The 20,719-nt window shown below is 44.9% G+C and overlaps 1 protein-coding gene across 1 annotated transcript in view; it reads left to right on the top strand.

Annotated features, from left to right (window-relative positions):
• LOC137358554 (protein lifeguard 2-like) overlaps positions 1-7,817 on the top strand; it is a 37,647-nt gene extending 29,830 nt beyond the window's left edge. Inside the window, exons 9-12 of the mRNA XM_068024521.1 lie at positions 1,854-1,941; positions 6,101-6,196; positions 6,731-6,784; positions 7,668-7,817. Of these exons, the coding sequence (XP_067880622.1) occupies positions 1,854-1,941; positions 6,101-6,196; positions 6,731-6,784; positions 7,668-7,817 (388 nt within the window). The remainder of the gene's footprint in view (positions 1-1,853; positions 1,942-6,100; positions 6,197-6,730; positions 6,785-7,667) is intronic.
• Positions 7,818-20,719: the final 12,902 nt, after the last annotated feature.

Here is a 20,719-nt window from a genome sequence, read left to right as displayed (position 1 = left end):
GGAGGAAACTGGAGCACCCGGCGAAAACCCACGCGGTCACAGGGAGAACTTGCAAACTCCGCACAGGCAGGACCCAGAATTGAACCCGGGTCGCTGGAGCTGTGAGGCTGCGGTGCTAACCACTGCGCCACCCACTTTTTTTTTTTAAAACACCATTAATCAGTGTAACACTCTTGCTCCTGATCTTTGCTGGAAGTGTGCATGTGCAGACACTGGGTGCGAGAGCAACAGACTGAGTGGTGGAATAGCATATTAACAGTCACCTGTTGGGAGCTGGCATGTTAATAATGACCACTTGCATGAGGTACTCTGGCGACCAGTGCCTGTAGATCCGTACTCCCAGCAAAGTTTTTTTTTTCAGGAGGGGAAAAAATTGTTGATAGAGGAATCATATTCCCAATTTCAGTAATGGTTGAAGTACTTCAGCTGTATTGTACCCTTATTTTACTACCTGTAAGAATATCAGAAATAGGAGCAGGAGCAGGCCTTACAACCCCTCTAGCCTACTTTGCCATTCAATAAGATCATGGCTGCTTGTCTACCTGAGCTCCACTTTCCCACCTTATCTCCATATCCCTTAATTCCCTTGGAGTAAATCTTGGGCAGGACAAAAGGGAGAACTCCCCCCGCTCTTCTGTGGAATTTTTTCCATCCACCTGAAAGGCAGATGGGGCCTCAGTTTAACGTCTCGTTCTAGATGTTCATAGAGTCATAGAGCACTGAAACAGGCCCTTCGGCCCACTGAGTCTGTGCTGACCAACAACCACCCATTTATACTAACCCTACAGTAATCCCATATTCCCTACCACCTACCTACACTAAGGGCAATTTACAACAGCCAATTTACCTATCCACCTGTAAGTCTTTGGCTGCGGGAGGAAACCGGAGCACCCGACGGAAACCCACGCGGTCACAGGGAGAACTTGCAAACTCCGCACAGGCAGGACCCAGAATTGAACCCGGGTCGCTGGAGCTGTGAGGCTGTGGTGCTAACCACTGCACCACTGTGGTGCCCAATATGGGCATAAGTCATAGATTTAGACTGTTGCTTCTATGTGTTGTAATGACTGTACATCTCCAATATTGGAGTGTTCCTGGCACTCGCCTGCAGGTTCAATGCTGGTAATCTTCCATTGATTCACCCTAAATGTAGTCTGTGCCCATTGACTGAAAGGATTGTTCAAGTCAATGCTAAGTCTGAGTCTGTCATTTGGTGTATTATTGTTTTAGATTGTGTCAGATGACAAGTACATCAGATGCTTTATTGTCTGGGCACCATGATGTCACCCATTGCCTTTAGACCTCTCTTAGTTAGGTAATGGGAGGAGTTCCTCTCTGCAGGCTGTTGTGTACTGTATTCTGTTAGCCTGAGTCCTCAAGTGGCTGCATCAAACCTGCAGACTGACTCTAACCCCATGGATATTGGGCGTGGTATGGGTAGATCTTTATGGTAGTGTCACCACTTCTCAGGCCTGCTAATTCTGACAAAGGTGCTTGTGCCCTGAAGGGTTCCCAAATCTGTCCTGTTCTCCCCATCTACTCCTGTCTGGTATTTGACAGTCACTGTCTTGAATGTTGCCGTTTCCCCCCCTTTTCTTCAAGCCCTTCAGATTGTCGCTTCGTCCTCCTATTTTAAACTTGGTGGCGTCCTTTTACTGTGCACCTTTGTCCTTTTGAATGGGGTTTCTGAAAGAAAGAAAGGGAAGGGTGATTAGTTCTGAGGCTATTGACTCATGCAGTGGGCAAATCACAGACCATATGGATAATATTAAAGAAAACACAAAACAAGAGTCACTGATTGTTGATACCGACAAAAAGATCTGTATTGATGATTTTGATATTTAATTTTCCAGCTTCTACAATACAAAATCTGTCCTGCTTTGTTTCACCATCACAGCGCTGGTGTGTTTTGCTGTTACGATATTCAGCTTTCAGACCAAGGTAAGCTGGGCGAGTCGGGCCTGCTGGAGGCTTCTGAACAATCTGTTCCCCTAGTGTCCTTTACTATCCAGGTATTCAGAACCTGCAGAGCTGAAGATGAATGAACTAGAGCAATGTCAGCCCTGATATTTATTGGGGCAGGGTTACCAAACTGGGAAAGGAGTGAAGTTTGGTTGAGTGTTAACATTAACTCCATGGCATGCATAATTTTTTTTTTAATGAATTCTCCGCTTGACTTCCTGTCAGGCAGGGAATGCTGTAGAAGAGACCACAGCCCAGGAGTGGGTAAGATGGTCCTGCTCGGGGTCAAGATCGTGAGTGGGGGATGCGGGGAGAGTGGTTACATTGTGGCTTGAAGGGTCGGTGGTCATCACAGGGTGTTGGGGAGAGACGAGGGTGTCAGTAATCATGTGGGAGTGGGAGGTCCGAAACCAGGTTTGCTTGGGGACCTGGGGGAAACCCCTCTGCTCCTCCTGGCCCACGAGCAGTGCTGGAAAAGTACTTGCCTTTTCCATCCAGCAGTCCGGACCTCCCTTTCGCTACCAGGTTTCCTTGAGACCCGGCTGGCAGTGATAAAATCTGAGGAACGCAGCCATATTAAAATAGTTAAATGAGGGACCCGCCTGCTGGGAGAGGGTTGGTTGCCAACCCACCCTGTCCTGGCTCCTGTTAAAACCCAAAGTGGGTAAGTTCGAGGCAGATTGGGTTTGGGTTTGAAATTTTAAAATCCCACCCGTTTTTGGGGATTAAAATTTCCACCCCATTGAATCTGGATGTTGGTGATACACACACTGAGACAGGATTTTGCTTCCTTTGTGATGACGTTCATGTTGCTGTGACAATATGATGTGACTTGGTCATCTCTATACACACACACAAGTGAGTGTTATTTCTTTGCACTTGGTTAGTGGTAGTGCATGTTAATTGTGCCATTCCACCATGGAGGTAAATTCCCTTGAATGCAACATGGCAGATTATCATTAATTTTCCTTCTGCTGGGGGCTTGGAACTCCTGGCCTTCTGCATCTCTGCAAGCTTTTTGGAGCCCAAGCTTTGCATCAGCTCACCATTAGTAAACCACTGGTAAATGTGGTACAAGATCGCTCTTTGATTCCGAGGCAGATATAAGATCAGCTTCTGTTTGTTGTTTCACCTTTTGCAGTGTGGGGAAGGGTCAATACAATACGCCAGGTTAGGATGACGCATGTAACGCAATGCATTGGAGTTTGAGATGCTGGGTCACATAATGGTTGTGCGAGTTATGCTTCTCGGACTTTTACCTCCTAGAATGGCACAGCACAGAAGGAGGCCTTTCGACCTGTCGTGATCTTTGATATGCTCCTAGTGCTCTGTGCCAAAAGCCACGCCCATAAGCAAGCCCTTGGTCCCTATGAACCAGAGTGTGCCTTTATGTACCCAATATCTGAATCATTGTAGCAAGCCCAAGGGTCGAACAGAAACCCCTGAGGTTGGATATTCTGCACATGATTTCCATGACTTTGAGAAACAGCGACACAAACACTTCACCTATAAATTACCAAACAGCCTTCTTCTTCTTACTCTTTGGCCTCCTTGTCTCTGGAGACAATGGGTAAGCGCCTGGAGATGGCCAGTGGTGTGTGAAGCAGCGCCTGGAGTGGTTATAAAGGCCAATACTAGAGTGACAGACTCTTCCACAGGTGCTGCAGATAAAATTGGTTGCCGGGGCTGTTACACAGTTGGCTCTCTCCTTACACTTCTGTCTTTTTTCCTGCCAACTGCTAAGTCTCTTTGACTCGCCACACTTTAGCCCCGTCTTTATGGCTGTCCGCCAGCTCTGACGATCGCTGGCAATGACTCCCACGACTTGTGATCAATGTTACAGGACTTCATGTTGCGTTTGCAGACGTCTTTAAAGCGGAGACATGGATGGCCGGTGGGTCTGATACCAGTGGCGAGCTCGCTGTACAATGTGTCTTTGGGGATCCTGCCATCTTCCATGTGGCTCACATGGCCAAGCCATCTCAAGCGCCGCTGGCTCAGTAGGGTGCATATGCTGAGGATGTTGGCCGCCTCGAGGACTTCAGTGTTGGAGATACGGTCCTGCCACCTGATGCCAAGGATTCTCCGGAGGCAGCGAAGATGGAATGAATTGAGACGTCGCTCTTGGCTGACATACGTTGTCCAGGCCTCGCTGCCATAGAGCAAGGTACTGAGGACACAGGCTTGATACACTCGGACTTTTGTGTTCCGTGTCAGTGCGCCATTTTCCCACACTCTCTTGGCCAGTCTGGACATAGCAGTGGAATCCTTTCCCATGCGCTTGCTGATTTCTGCATGGAGAGACAGGTTACTGGTGATAGTTGAGCCTAGGTAGGTGAACTCTTGAACCACTTCCAGAGCGTGGTCGCCGATATTGATGGATGGAGCATTTCTGATGTCCTGTCCCATGATGTTCGTTTTCTTGAGGCTGATGGTTAGGCCAAATTCATTGCAGGCAGCCACAATCCTGTCGATGAGACTCTGCAGACACTCTTCAGTGTGAGATGTTAATGCAGCATCGTCAGCCTTACTAACAGTGAATAGATAAACTGCAGCAAAGACGAACAGCAGAATTACAATAATATACAAATGTCACTGTTCCTCATCTGAATAGAGAAAGTGGCAAACAGTTGTGACTCCTGCAATAAAACTCAGTGTAGGACATAAGATCCCTCACTGTAGCCTTACATGGAACATCAGTGTGAACCCTTCAAGGGAGCCCCTTTGCTCCTTCTGGCCTCAGAAGGACTGGAAAAACAGGCCTCAGGCCCCCTGAGATATACTTTTACAATTCTTTTGAAGACTGACTGGAGCAAACACAATAAAATTGCATCTCTCAGCTTGGCTGTCAATCAGCGGATACATTGAAAGATCCAAAAGATATTCGCATTTAAATTGAACGGTTCCGCCCCATCCTGGGAACAAACATTTTGGATGAATTGTGATGTGGCGCGTCATTGTAAAAACAATAGTACAGGGGTGGCAATAAACCTTCATGTGTCAAGGCCAACAGCCACTTTCATCCCTGTCCTGCCCTAATGTATATCAGGCAGGCTAGGTCATTCCTTTAATTGAGCCTAGCGTTAAAATTCTCAGCCTTGATTTCAAATCCCTCCATGGTCTCGCCCTACCCAATTAGAGGTGTGCAAAGGAAACCCGACCCAATTCCAAATGCTGGACCGGGAAGCCCGATCCAACCGGACTCGAACCCGACACATGCCATCAGATCCCGTCTGGGTCAGGTCGGGTAGCAGGACTTTACCCATGTACTGATGTAAAGGCTTGCCACCCGACCCCGACAGGTCCCGACTGCATGTGTCGGGTCCGGGTCGGGTCGGACTTCCGGGTGCGGAATTCGGGCTCGCGTCGGGTTTCCTCTATACCCAATCCCTGCAACCACTTCCAGCCCTCCGACCCTGTGAGATCTCTGCGCTCCTCCAATTCTGGCTTCATCGCCACACCATTGGAGGCTGTGCCTTCAGTCGTCTAGGCCCTAAGCTCTGAAATTCCCTCCCTAAACCGCTCCACCCCTGTACCCTGCTCCTCCTTTAAGACGTTCCTTAAATCCTACCTCTTTGATCAAGGGTTTGGTCACTTGTCCGAATGTGGCTCAGCATCAAGTTTTGATTGATGACCTGAGGCGTTTCACAAGAGGATTGTTTTGTTACGTTAAAGGCGCTATATAAATGCAAGTTATCGTTTACTCCCATACAGGCCATAACAAGAAAGGGTGAAATCTATAGTAAAATAATATGAACAAAAAAGCTTCGCTTTTGCTACAGTGGTATTGCACCTCTCATTCTTCACATGCTGAGCTGCCAATCTGAGCCATGCCATTGTGAAAGCCAGTCACCTCCATGCGTGGGGGAAGTGGAAATTGGAGAGAGTGCACACTGTCCTGCTCTGGGGGGCCTCCTAGTGTCTGGTCACTGAACAGCAGAGCCTTGAGACAGGTTTGGGCATTGTCCACTATTTCTGCCAGGGATACTGCATGGTGCACAAATATTCCACAGTGAGGGGAAGGGAAACACAGCAGATTTTAAAAAAAAATATATTTCTGCTTCAAGTTAGTTTTAATTTGTTCTGAACCCAACCACCGATCCAATAACCAAGATTGTCTGTCTGTCTTTTTTTTCAGTTTGACTTTACTTCCTGCCATGGGGTCCTGTTTGTGCTGCTGATAGTCCTTTGCATCAGTGGCTTGGTTCTAGCGATTGTGCTGCCGTTTCAGTATGTACGTAAACACCTCCATCATTCCACCCGTTTACTTGCGCAAAAATAATTGCTGCGCCTTTTAAGTGAATGCCTGTGAAACGTTCCGCATTCAATTCCGTCTAAGCCTCGCAGGGGGGGAAAAAAAGCCTAAAATATATTTTAAAACCGAGCCGCTATTGATGCCGCAGTTGTCCTCCATTGTGCACCCATTTAGGGTTGGGGTAGTGTGGTAGGGTTCAGGGTCACCGTCGGGAGGGTTAGGGTCTTGGTGATATGGGGATTGCTGCCCCTCTCTGTTGCATGAGATCCGAGCTCGCACTTTCACAATTACCTCAGTGTTGTCCTTTGATGATATGGGCCAATGGAGGAAAAAAATTGACACGGGGACAATGACTGGGACCACTTGACTATGTGAGCCAATGGGTGCCACCATTATTGACAGCGTGGTCAATGGCAGAGACCGCTGTTGCAGACAACCGTTGTCACTAAATGCGCCTATTTTGCAAAGCAAGAGGTCATGACTGATGTTGTCCTTGTTCCTTTTGTATTGCAGGTTCCCTGGCTTCATGCTGTTTATGCAGTGCTTGGCGCTATCATTTTTACAATGGTGAGTTATTCACAGGGCATTTTTATTTTGCAGTTCAGATTTTGGACACAAGCCCTCCTGTCCCTCTGCCCTGCCCTCCCAGTTTACATTCCCACTCGGTGCTGTTTTCCCTCGGGAAATTTGACAGTTACTCACAAGATTTAGGAAAAAGTGGGTCTCCCACTACTGTTGGAACAAGGTAAGTTTAGTGTTTCCACCTCCCAGTGCAGCTGAGGCCAGACTGGCCTGCGTGTGTTGCTGGCTGCACTTTTTATTTGAAGTCCGTATTAGGGTCTTCTCCATCAGTGCACCACCAGTTAGGAGGGCAGGCAGGCTACTGACTGGAGGTGCTAGACAGGAATATTGTCTAGTGTCAGCTGTGGCTCAGTTGGTAGCATGCTTGTCTCTCAGTTAGAAGGTTGTGGGTTCAATTTCTGCTCCAGAGACTTGAGCATAAAATCTAGGCTGCTACAGCCAGCGGAGTACTGAGGGCGGTGTTGCACTGTTGGAGGTGCCGTCTTTTGGATGAGACGTGCGAAGGCCCTCTCGGGTAGACGTAAAAGATCTCGTGGTGCTTGTCAAAGAAGCCGTGGGGTGTCCTGGCCAATATTTATCCCTCGGACGACAACTGAAAACAGACGATCTGGTCATTAACGCATTGCTGTTTGTGGGAGCTTGCTGTGCGCAAATTGGTTGCTGTGTTTCCTACCTTCCAACAGTGACTACACTTCAAAAGTATTTCATTGGCTGTAAAGCGTTTTGGGACGTACTGAGGTTGTGAACTTTTCTTCGATCTAGTCTGCATGCGGACATTGTAATTACTTTAGCTCCTGCAAAAGCTTAAACAGGTACCACAGTAAAAGAGCATTCAAATACCACGTACATTGTGCTTATTCTCCTCCAGTTCCTGGCCTTTGACACGCAGCTGCTGATAGGGAATCGCCGGTACGCGATCAGCCCTGAGGAGTACATCTTCGGGGCGCTGAACATCTACCTGGACATCATTTACATCTTCACCTTCATGCTGCAGATTTTTGGCACCAATAGAGAATGAGTGGGTCGCAACAAACAGTCTCTGCTCGAGATGGACCACCAGATGTAAAAATACCAGCAACAGCAGCACCTAGAGTTACAGCAAGTGGAGTCGCTGAGAGAATCCAGTCACTCCAGCTTGTCCAGTAATTTATTTATATTAGAATTCTTTTGTGTTAACATTCAGTGAATCGAGTATAAGGTGGAACTGCACAAGCTTATAGGTAGAAGCATGACCGCAATACATATACCAGTGCATTTTGGGCTTTCGCTGTGCGTACTTTCCAGTCACAATTCATGAGCGGAACACTGCCTATATACCTGCTTCCTTGTATTCGAGTCAGCCGCCAGTGATCTAAGCTGAGCTTCCTCTTGTTTTGTCAGTTTTTAAATTAAAGGGTACATAGTGATATCTATCCATGCCTTGGAAGGATTTTTCAAACAGTATTTGCTGGTTGAGCAGGCTGCCCATTTGAGCCTGCTCCCCAGACCTAGGCTGCTCTGTAACTGGTCACTCGGAGTTGCGTGGAGTCCAGGGGTTGAAAGGACCTCTTGTGGCAATGTTACCTCTCCCCAGCTTGGGGGAAAGGGTAAGTCACTCTCGCTTGTGTGCTTGTTTAAACATCAGCTGTGGCGCAGTGGGTGGTACTCATGCCTCTGAGTCTGGAGGTTGTGGGTTCAAACCCCACTCCAGGGACTTGAGGCCGAGATCCAAGCTGATACTCCCAGTGCGGCGTTGAGAGAGTGCTGCGCTGTTGGAGGTCTCAACCATTTATTTGGTTGAGGTTCAAAGTTGAGGCCTGTCTGCTATCTTGGGTGGACGTTAAACATCCCATGGCATTTGTTTCAAAGAAGAGCATGTGAGTTCTGCAATATTTACCCTTCCACAAACCTCCCTTTTAAACACCGGCTTATCTGATCATTTGCTGCATTTGCTGTGCGTGGGAGCTTGCTGTGCGCAAATTGGCTGCTGCGTTTGCTGACGTGACTGCGCTTGAAAAGTAATGAATTGAGGCATTTGGGGAGGATGGGAAAGGTGCTATGTAAATGCACATTCTTTCTTTCCTGCTGCACTGTAACAGCTGTGATTCTATGTGCACAGTGCTGAGTTGCACACTCCATACCTGGACCAGCATTCCGAGTCAAAGGTCAACAAAAATTAGGGTGGTATAATCGTTATGTGACTGGGCGAGTAAGCCAGAGACACAAGTTCAAATCCCACCACAGCAGCTGGTGGAATTTAAATTCGAATAATTTAATTAAAATCTGGAATTGAAAGCGAGTCTCAGTAATGGTACCATGAAGCTATCATCGATTGTCGTAAAAAAAAAAAACCCATCTGGTTCACCAATGTCCTTTCGGGAAGGAAATCTGCCATCCTTACCTGGTCTGGCCTACATGTGATTCCAGATCCACAGCAATGTTGACGATTCTTAACTACCCTCTGAAATGGCCACACAGTTGTCAGGGAGGGGGGGAGGGGGGTTCACCACCACCTTCTCTAGGGCTAGGCAACAAAGGCTGGCCTTGTCAATGATGCACCCATTTGTGAAAAAAAACCAGACCAACTGCTGATGATACTCATTGCAGGCCATGAATAATGGTTCGAGTGCACCCTGTATTATTTGCCCAATAGACAGAGGGGGTGGTGGGGGAAATCGCCTCTGTTTTTGGCAGATAAGTCAAAATCCCCAGATTGTGCAAAGACCCTTGGCCCAGGAATGAAGATGAGTACAAAAAGACATATGAACCCATGAGATTGCAGGGCAGGAAAAGACTAGTGGTTCCATCAGGCCTGCCCACACTGATGGACAGCGCATCATAACTAGACACATCTCTAATCCCGCAGCCATGTAATCTCCTGGAGGTGGCAACGAAAAACTCTGCGCTTTTTAAAAAAAAAAACAGGGCCAATAAGGGAAAAGAAATACTCTGGAAAATTTGGCGATTTAAAACCAGTTGAGGTGATCAGGTGGACCAAGTGTTATCTAAAATGTACAAAACAAAGAACAAAAGAAACACTTTTTTTTATTCACCAAGGAAAGGAGATGAAATCGAGATAATAAAGGAAGCTTTGCAATGAGATCTCGCACAAAGCTGCTTCCTGTGAAAATTTTGGCAACAATCAGGGCTGTGGACAATGGGGCCACCGCTATGTATATATTAAATAAATGCTGGGCTGTGGACAGATAAAAGTGATTCTTTTTGGGTAAACGTTTTAATTGAGAAACTCTGAACGCAATCTTCAGCCTTTATCCTCCTCTGTCGTGCTTCTGATTTTTCTTATTTTTAAGTGACGTTTCCACGTCATCGAAAGTACTTTGTAATTTGGAGATTTATACTCTGAAAAGAGAACAGTTTCCACCTATAAATCTGCATTTCTGGTCTAATTTTGCTTTTATATTCCTCTACTTTGGATTCCTGTATTCTCTGACTGACAATGGTCAGTAATTTCAATGGGCATTTTTCTGATCCCCTACCCTCGACTGTACCTTTGTTGGAAGACTGGCACAAACCCCAAAGAAGTGGCATGAATGGCAGCTTTTGGCATGGCTCCTGGGTTTCTGACAATGTTTGTGGCAGATAGGACAGCTCCTACAGGAATTCTACCCCAAGCATACATTATTTACCTCATGATTTACTTCTGTTGTACCCAACCTGCCAGTGTGACTGAGAGGGGCACTGAATAAAGTCTCCTTGCCCATGCCAGCCAGGTGGCACACAGTCGGGCACTCTGGCTTCTTCTGCAACTTGAAGTAGTGCTGTGCGCATTCAGGAGGGAGCTCAAGTGGGGCAGGGTGTGAGTTTGGGACAACCTAAAGCCCCCAGCGTGTTGTCTGCCAACCCATGGCATCAAATCAAACTGGTAGCTTTCCCAGTTTGTCCATCCCTGCCTGCGCCCCCCGCCCGCCCACACCATACAGAATATTTTTGCTCTGTTCACCTCTGACCTAAATCGCCCCTTGCTCTTCACTTGATGTCTTTTATGTTGGGATTCCAGATCCACATTCTTTTCTCTAAGTCTTTTTCTGGCTTTGCTGCACTTTTAGGTGACAGCGAAGGTGATAACATTGCGCCTAAGAACCGCCTTAATCTTTTGGCTTGCTGGAGACGAGTACAGTAGTTGTTTTGTATTCACCTCCTGAGAGCATAGCTTGCAGTGAAGGAAAGAGAGGACATCTTTGACCATGTCCTTTGTGGTCTTCAGATCCAGAGGTTGGAAGCAATTCTTCAACGAGGAATGTGGGAGTGACAACAATGTCTTTTGGATCACTTGGGCACATCATCATCTAAGCTGACACTACAGAGCAGTGCTGAGGGAGTGCTGCCTTGTCAGAGGTGCCATCTTTCAGACCAAACATTATTCTCTGATAGACTGAAGCCCCAGCTGCCTGTTGAGGTGGATGTAAAGAACAGAGGAGTTTGCACGATGTTCTAGCCAACATTTACCTATCAACCAACACCAACCGGAAACAGGTTTATTGATCATTTATCTCATTGCTGTTTTTGGGACCTTGCTGTGCACGAGTTGGCTGCTTTGTTTGCCTGCATAACATCAGTAACTGCACTTCAAAAGTAATTCATTGACTGGGAGATGCTTTGGGACATCTTGAGGATGTGCAAGACACTATAATAAGTGCAAGTCCGTTCCTTGCAGTTTAGGAAGCTGATTTCCTCCCTCTCTCTTTCTTTTCTGGGAGGCATGTCGTTGGGCAGCTGCATATTCTGTTCTCTTCTGGTTTCCTGGGCTGTGTCGGGGCAATTTTGGAGGGGGAGACGAGGAGAATTTTTTAAAAATGCAGTGAGTTGTTATGATCTGAAATACCCTGCCTGAAAGGGCAGTGGAAGCAGATTCAATAGTAACTTTCCAAAGGGAATTGTACAATTTATATAAATGACTTGGATGAAGGGACTGAAGGTATGGTTGCTAAATTTGCTGATAACACAAAGATAGGCAGGAAAGTAACTTGTGAAGAAGACCTAAGGAAGCTACAAAGGAATATAGATAGGTTAAATGAGTGGGCAAAGATCTGGAAAATGGAGTATAATGTGGGAAAATGTGAAATTGTCCACTTTGGCAGGAAGAATAAAAAAGAAGCATATTATCTAAATGGTGAGAGATTGCAGAGCTCTGAGATGCAGAGAGATCTGGGTATCCTAGTGCATGAATTGCAAAAGGTTAGTATACAGTTACAGCACGTAATTAGGAAAGCTAATAGAATGTTATCATTTATCACGAGGGGAATTGAATACCAAAAGTAGGGAGGTTATGCTTCAACTATACAGGGCATTGGTGAGACCACATCTGGAGTACTGTGTACAGTACTGGTCTCCTTATTTAAGGAAGGATGTAAATGCGTTGAAGGCAGTACAGAGAAGGTTTACTAGACTGATACTGGAATGGGTGGGCTGTCTTATGAGGAAAGATTGGACAGGCTAGGCTTGTATCCACTGGAATTTAGAAGAGTAAGAGGCAACTTGATTGAAACATATAAGATCCTGCGGGGTCTTGACAGGGTGGATGTGGAAAGGGTGTTTCCCCTTGTGGGAGAATCTCGAACTAGGGGTCACTGTTTAAAAATAAGGGATCGTCCATTTAAGACAGAGATGAGGACAAATTTTTTTCTCTGAGGGTTGAGTCTTTGGAATTCTCTTCCTCAAAAGGTGGTGGAAGCAGAGTCTTTGAATATTTTTAAGGCAGAGGTAGATAGATTCCTGATAAGCAAAGGGGGTGGAAGGTTATTAGGGGGTAGGTGGAAATGTGGAGTAATCAGTTCAGCCATGAACATATTGAATGGGGGAGCAGGCTCGAAGGGCCGAGTGGCCTACTCCTGCTCCTAATTAGTTGTTCATATATCTAATCGAAAAGGAAAAAATGTGAAGGCTTGTGGTGGAGTGGGATGCACTGGATTGCGTGCTCAAAGAGCTGGCACAGGCACAGTGGACTGAATGGTCTCCTGTGCTCTGGCATTCTGCGATTCAAAGACTATTTGGAGACACTCAAAAAAAAAAAAAATTAATAAATCGCTCGGCAAAAGGTTTTAATTAGTTTCAGGGGATCAGGTGGAGATTCGCTTTAAAATTAGCTTTTGCTGAAAAGTACTTCCTGTGACCGGATGCAGTGCATTTATATTGCACCTGTGAGTGCAAACAACTGCAGCGCTGACTGAGGTTGTGCCAGTCCTGTGATACAAAACAAGATTTGTACATTGTGTGAGACTGCAACTTAGTAAAAGGGTTATGTCCCTGATCATGCTAATTTGTGGCTGGCTGCTGTATCTCCTATCAATGGTCTTATTTATACAAGGCACCAGGGGGGGTGACCAGTCTGGCCCTTCCCCTAATTTCCTTGAACTAGTGATTCACTTCTGAAAATGTTGGGTGCAATAGCACAGCTAATATTGGTCTTTTAATGTATCCATGTTTGCTCATGCTCGGTGATAGCTTGTAAAAACTTGGGTAGAATTAGTTGCCAGAAGACGACTGAATCTGCTTTTGGGAGGCCACGCATTTAACTTAACTCAGTGGTTCTTCTCTTCTGTTATCTGTTGCGTTCCTCAACGCTTTCATCAGCTGTGAAGACCAATCCGTGACTAATATGTCTACTCTTTGCACCACTTAGACAATATCAAAAGGTTGACAGAAGAGAGAGCTTCAGAGCTTTTCTTGCAACGAGTTACGATCTGGAATGCGCTGTCTGAAAGGGTGATGGAAGCAGATTCAGTAGTGACTTTCAAAAGGGAATTGGATAGATACTTGAAGGGGAAACATTTACAGGGCAATGGGGAAAGAGCAGGGGAGTGGGATTCATTGGATAGCTCTTTCAATGAGCCAGCACAGGCACGATGGGTTGAATGGCCTCCCTGTGAGCCGTATGATTCTAAAGTCATTGTGCATCTTCACCTATGACACCTACTGTTCCAAAGTAGCTTAGCATACTGTTCATCAGCCTTTCCCACACGGTATGGTGTCCTTTTCGACCAGGAGTGGGATTCTTCCACGCGTGTTATAGTAAAACCTCACCCGCACTCATTAAAATGTCAATGGGCTGAATTGACTTCTGGCTTGTGTGTCGTTGCCCTATATCCTGAAATCTGAAGAAACGCTTATTTTCCAATGAAACCAAATCCCTTTTGTGCGCTTTACTTGCCAAAACTGTGCTTGAAAGCAGCGGAAGAAATCTTTTACATGATGGGAAAGCTGAGGAAAGATTAAGGGCAGGTAATCTGTGGGTGTTATTGTCTGACCTTCTGCCTTTTGTTGCATCAAAAGTGAAAATAATGATTCACACACATTATGACTCCATGACAAGTATTGTGTGGTCTGAAACATTAGCATGAAACAAACGATGAATATCATGAAAGAGGGAGAGAGAAAAGGGCCTTCATGACTCATGAAAGTGATTCAGTAATGATCTGGGCCATTATTGTATTATTTCCTTTGCTGGATTGTGTAATATAATTTATTAAGGTCGACAAATGGATTGAATTTCTTTGGTATTATTTTCTTGGACTGAGCATATTCAAACACCTAATGCTGATGAGCACTGTGCTGAGACAGGAAAATGCTGGGATTTGTTAGTGCAGGTGTAATTTCAGTTGTTTTACATTGCAGCCCATACACTTCAACAAACGGGACACAGTCCCTTTAAGAGTCAGATACGCTTCTTGGTAGCATTGAATCAGTAGCTTGAATTTAGTCTTAAACGGGCACTGCTTTTACGAAAGAATGGTTTGCTAACCTTCTGTCAATTGCTTGCAAACACACAACATAATGACGTGAATAATATTGAACGGCCAGTGTCGTCTTGAGTTTGTGTTGGGTGTAATGAAAATGGGGCATGGTACTCCTGTCCCTTCAGAATCCTTTTTGGTTGAACAACCAAAATGAAAGACTGAGGCAAGGTTGAAAAAAAATGTGCAGAAGCTGAGGTGATGGGTGACACCAAATTTGAGTTTTGAAAGCCTGTTGATTGTAGGAGCAAGGAGTAGGCTGAGGGAGATGAGGAGTTCTACATTTTTGAATTCCTGGCAATGAATGAGTTGAAGCTGGAGAATGTGCTCTTGTGATTTAAACTAAAGTGGTTTGCCAAGCAATTCTTCAAGATGTACTATCGGGATTATGTCTGAATTGAGGGAATGATTCACTAATTCAAATGTGCTGAATGTTTGTGTCTGTTGTCAATCACACAATCCCAGAAGTAGAAATAGTTGGAGATCTTTCCCTAATATCCGATCAACATGAGGAAAATCAGTTTTGTTTGGTTTTATGAGGCTGGGATTTGTTAGAGTAAATGGTTGATGCTAGTTGTCTCCAGCTATAACTCCTTTGAGATATATCTGTCACACTTCAGCTGTGACATTGTGCCACACAAGTATTGTATTGGAAGTGAGAACAGAAAGTGCCAGAAATATTCATGTCTGGCAGCATCTGTGTAGAGAGAAACAGAGTTAACGTTTCAGGTCTGTGACCCTTTTGTCATTACTTTTATTATTGTATTGGAAGTATTGTGAATTGTGAGGAGGATAGTGATAGACTTCAAATGGACATAGACAGGCTGGTGGAATGGGCAGACACGTGGCAGATGAAAATTTAGTGTAGAGAAGTGTGAAGTGATACATTTTGGTAGGAAGAATGAGGAGAGGCAATATAAAATAAAGGGTACAATTCTAAAGGGGGTGCAGGAGTAGAGGGACCTGGGGGTATATTTATACAAGTTATTGAAGGTAGCAGGGAAGGATGTGAAAGTGGTTAATAAGGCATACGGGATCCTGGGCTTTATAAATAGAAGCATAGAGTACATAAGCAAGGTTATGGTAACCCTTTATAAAATACTGGTTCGGCCTCAACTGGAGTATTGCGTCTAATTCTGGGCACCACACTTTGGGAAGGATGTGAAGGTTTTAGAGAGGGTGCAGAAAATATGAGAATGGTTCCAGGGATGAGAGACTTCAGTTACGTGGATAGATTGGAGAAGCAGGGGCTGTTCTCCTTCGAGAAGAGAAGGTTGAGAGGAGATTTGATAGAGGTGTTCAAAATCATGAGGGGTCTGGACAGAGTAGATAGATAGAAATTGTTCCCAGTGGCAGAAGGGTCGAGAACCAGAGGTCACCGATTTAAGGTGAATGACAAAAGTAACCAAAAGTGACATGAGGAATTTTTTTTTTTATATGCAGCATGTGATTAGGATCTGGAATGCACTGCCTGAGAGTGTGGGTTCAATTGTGACTTTCAAAAAGGAATTGGATAAGTACCTGAAGGAAAAAAAAGTTGCAGGGCTACAGGGCAAGGACAGGGGAGTGGGACTGGCTGAGTTGCTCTTGCAGAGAGCCAGCATAGACATGATGGGCTGAATGGCCTCCTTCTGTGTAGTAAGCATTCTATGAAGTAAATTTTTCTATCACTTTTTTTCGAAGTTAAGAGGAAGCCAATTAGTCATTTCCAGCTGGTCTCTTCTGACCTCAAATTGACCAAAGTATCTGCTGAAGAGCAAGTAGCTTCTACTTGACTTATTAGCCTTTAGGCGATACACAAGGCTATTCACAGCTTTACCTTAGCAGGCGAGAGCTGCAATATATGGTATAATGCCCCTGTTCTTTATAAAACAGAATATCCTCTGATTTACCACGAGCAATGAGATGGGACATCTTCCAGGTCTAAACAAAAAATTTGTGCAAGGGCCAGGAAAATCAATTTAATTTAGTGTTAGGCCAGTTGAGATAAAAACAAATTCAGAGCAGCCCATAAACATAACCCTACAGGGATCCATTTTACAGTCTGAAAATTGAAAGCATTCTTAAGTGTTACTGGATGGATGTTAGAAGACGCAGCATCTTTGTTGAAAACTGTTTGCTGAACACCGTGACGCGAAGATGCAACTGTGTCAAAAGGAATTGCTGGACAAATGCTATTGAGTTTCTTGCACGCACATCAAGTAATGGAGTCATAGTCATATACAGTACTGAAACAGGCCCTTCGGCCCACCGAGTCTGTACCAGCTAACAAGCACCCACTTATACTAATTCTACATTAATCCCATATTCCCTACCACATCCCCACCATTCTCCTACCTACACTAGGGACAATTTACAATGGCCAATTTACCCATCAACCTGCAAGTCTTTGGCTGTGGGAGGAAACCAGAGCACCCGGCGAAAACCCATACGGTCACAGGGAGAACTTACAAACTCCACACAGGCAGTACCCAGAACCGAACACAGGTCACTGGAGCTGTGAGGCTGCGGTGCTAACCACTGCGCCGCCCTAAGAAAATAGGTGGAAACCTTGAAATCCATTTGAGAACCAGTTGAATGTTGCAATGGTGGGGGTGGGGAACAGTTGGGTCACTTTAGAAAGATAAATTAAGATGGACCAATGGCCTTCTCCATCCATAATTATCTTGTGATCTCATCAGGATGTGTGGCCATTTTGTTTTCTCCTCATGGGTTGTCAAGGTGTCAACTCTTTGAGCAAGTACATTGTAAGTGACGTGAATGTTTGTTTGTAATTTGGGGATAAGCCCAACCGGATGAGGATGGAAAGCAAATATTACCCCTCTGCGGAATGCACAATGAAATGGATATCTTGCCAGTGACAAGATTGCCTCAATAAATCAATAGACACCTGCATTGTTTGGAATGGCTAGCTCTCATTAACATCTGAATGCGCCAACTTTTTCTTAAAGCATCTGAATGCTCACAGTACTTGGCCTGCCATTGCAGTCGCTCCCATTTCAGTATCAATTGTGTTCCATCTTCCTCGAATACCCTGCACCAGCTTTCTCCCAGTCACTACCCTGCCCTCTACAGTTCTGGCCGAGCCTGTTAAATAGGAATCTGCAATGAGAGATGATCTAGAACTCATTCAGAAGTTGCTGTTAAATTAAGATCAGAACTATTCAGCCCTGTTTGGCAGCTCTCTCTCGGTTATTTTGGAAGGCTCAATTGTCATGTACAGTAGTTACAGCCTTCGTGGTGGGGGGGGGGGGGGGGGGGGAGATTCCTGTGGGGTAACTGTGTCAAGCACAGTGTACAAGGTAATAATGGCACAAATGTGTACAAGGGGTCACTGTTTCCTAGTGCTGATTTTTCAAAAGTAATTTCAACTTATCGTCATCATACAGATTTTGGTCTGAAGTGAAGCCACTTGATATAGGTACTTTCAGGCGCCTCTGGTTTTGTACTGGACTGTATAACTCTGATCCAGTGCAAAGCTGCTTTTAAGAAATGCCAGTTGAACAGCCGAGGCACTTACTGCAGAAAATTTTTTACATAATGAGGAAATGTATAGGCTCTCCAAATATTTGAAGTTTACCAACTGGCGAGCAGGGTTTAAGGCCTGCACATCACCTGCAGTATAACTCAGACTGGTAGACGTGATATAAGAGCAGATGTCGAAAAGAGAGACACATTCTCCATCCCTGTAGTACCTGCTTCGTTTTAAAATGAGACTGGTTTATTTGTCATGCAATTACCCCGGTTTGTTGGACGCACTGACCAAACCTTACCAGACTTGCTTGAATTGTGTCATCCATGTTAAATATATGTAAGGATAAGAAGAAACAGTCAGGCTGTTTTTTTTTTAATGCTTTGGATGGAACCAATAAGCCAATCCATTTGAACCCAGTTTCTTATCACCTCCGTACCGTCACCGCTAGATGCACTGAATTGCAACTTGAGCCCATTTATGCTGCTCACCTTGGTATCGCTCCATAACTTTAATTACCCTTTGGATGTAAGAGTTTTCCTCTAAATTTTCTCACATGTCAGCTGTGGTTCGGTGAGTAGCACTCTTGTGTATGAGCCAGAAGGTTGTGTGTTCAAGTCTCAGCCCAGGACTTGAGCATAAAAATCAAGGCTATCATTTTAATGGAGTGCCGTGCTGTTGGAGGTGCAGTCTTTTGGATGCGATGTTAAACTGAAGATTCAATGTGCCTCTCAGGTGGACGTAAAAGATCCCATTGTGTTATTTCAAAGAAGAGTACGGGAGTTCTCCCCAGTGCCCAATGTTTATCCCTCAAGCAACATCACAAAAACAGAGTATCTGGTCATTGCCAGATTGATGTTTGTGGGAGCTTGCTGTGTGCAAATTTCCACATCTCCTACATTGCAACAGCAACTACACTCCACAAATAATTAATTGGCTGTAAAGTGCTTTGGGGCATCCCCTGGTGGGTGCTATATAAATGCAAGTCTTACTAAATTCTTAATTTTTAACCTGAGTTCTTTGGTATTTCTTATTATGAAAAGTCCCATCAAAGTATTAACCTTTCACTCCCTTTCAGATACTGATAGGCCTCCTCTGTGTTACAAGCATTTATGTTTTATTTCAGATTCTCCGCATTTGCAGTTCCTTTTGACAGTAATGCTTGATTTGTTACTTTTTCACCCAGTGTGTGCTATCAATTCTTTCCTCCCTGAGGGTCACTTTTGTGGCCCAACAGACCATTTTAAATTATGAAGAGGTGTATAGATTATATTTTTCTGTAGTAAAATGTTGTGATATCATCCGCTAAAAATGCTTTTCTGACTGTTTTTTTGCTTGAATGTTGTGGCTTGTTTCCTGTAAATGTTGTATTTCCATATTACTAATAAAGACCAAACCCATCAGATCTGCCTCATTCATTTAATTTCACGATGCTTTCAGAATTTTTTGGATTGTGGGATGTGAAATCGAGAACAGAAATGTCTAGAATCTGGTGCTAATCAAGGCCTGTGCTGGGGAAAGGAACACTTCCCTTCAGATGCAGAGTGAAGCTCCCTCTCCTCGGGCTTGCCAATGTGCCTCAGCACCAACCTCGAGAGAAACACTCCTTTTGGCACCAATGGGTGCTGCTACTCATTGCCAACCAGCAACTCCTGTTGGAAATACATGCGGACATGAGGTCAGGACTGGAATGGGCTCTGCTGTGATGCTGCCCTTGGTTGAATATTACACTGCCCCCCCCCACCCCCCAAATCTGTGAAAGTAGCGACAAAAGAACAAGGAGGCAGAGATTGACATTGTTCTAATGATTTTTGACTGCGTAAAATGGATTTTGCACTATTGGGGGTGATATTGCCCCAACTATGGCCCATTAATGCCTAAATGAGGGTTCCAGTCTGCTCTATATACTGGAGCATTCATTCTCAACATCAGCAGCTGGACAGTGTGTAAGTATTGAACTTATTTTAAGGATTTGAGGTTAGATCAGACATCAACACTTGGGTTCACGTTTGATAGGATTGTTATGATTCACTACAGTAGCTGGAGTCCTGCAACCTTCCGAGATCTCTGGACTCCTCCAATTCTGGCCTATTGCATAGCCACCAATCCCACCCCCGCCCCCCCCGCCACCCTGGATTTCCATCGCTTCACCATTGGTGGCCGTGCTTTCAGCTGCCCAGGCTCTAAGCTCTGGAATTCTCTCCCTAAATCTCTCTACCTCTCCTCCTTTAAGATACTTCTTAAAACCTACCTCTTTGACCAAGCTTTTAGTCATCTGTCCTAATGTCTCCTTATGTGGCTGAGTATCAAATTTTGTTTGATGACATTCCTGTGAAGTGCTGTGGCACATTTTTCAATGTTAAAGGTGCTATATAATTGCAGTTTGTTATCGAAGGTTCAATAGCAGTAGGATTCAATACGATATCCATTGAAGACTCTTATCAGTTGAAGATTCAATCATATATCGATTCAAGACTATAATGGAACTCACTGCCCACGAGGGTGGTGAATGGGGAGACAATCAATGATTTCAAAAGGAAATTAGGTGGGTACTTGAAGGAAATAAACTTGCAGGGCTCTAGGGATAGAGCGGGGGAAATGGGACGGACTGGATTGCTCTACAGAGAGCCAGCATAGACTCGATGGGCCGTATGGCCTCCTTCTGTGCTGCATTAACTTTATGTGACTCTATAATCATTGAAGTTTCAACTCCTATAT

The sequence above is a fragment of the Heterodontus francisci genome, chromosome X (genome assembly GCF_036365525.1).
Source record: "Heterodontus francisci isolate sHetFra1 chromosome X, sHetFra1.hap1, whole genome shotgun sequence".
Lineage (NCBI taxonomy): Eukaryota > Metazoa > Chordata > Chondrichthyes > Heterodontiformes > Heterodontidae > Heterodontus > Heterodontus francisci.
This window is presented reverse-complemented; position numbering and strand designations above follow the sequence as displayed.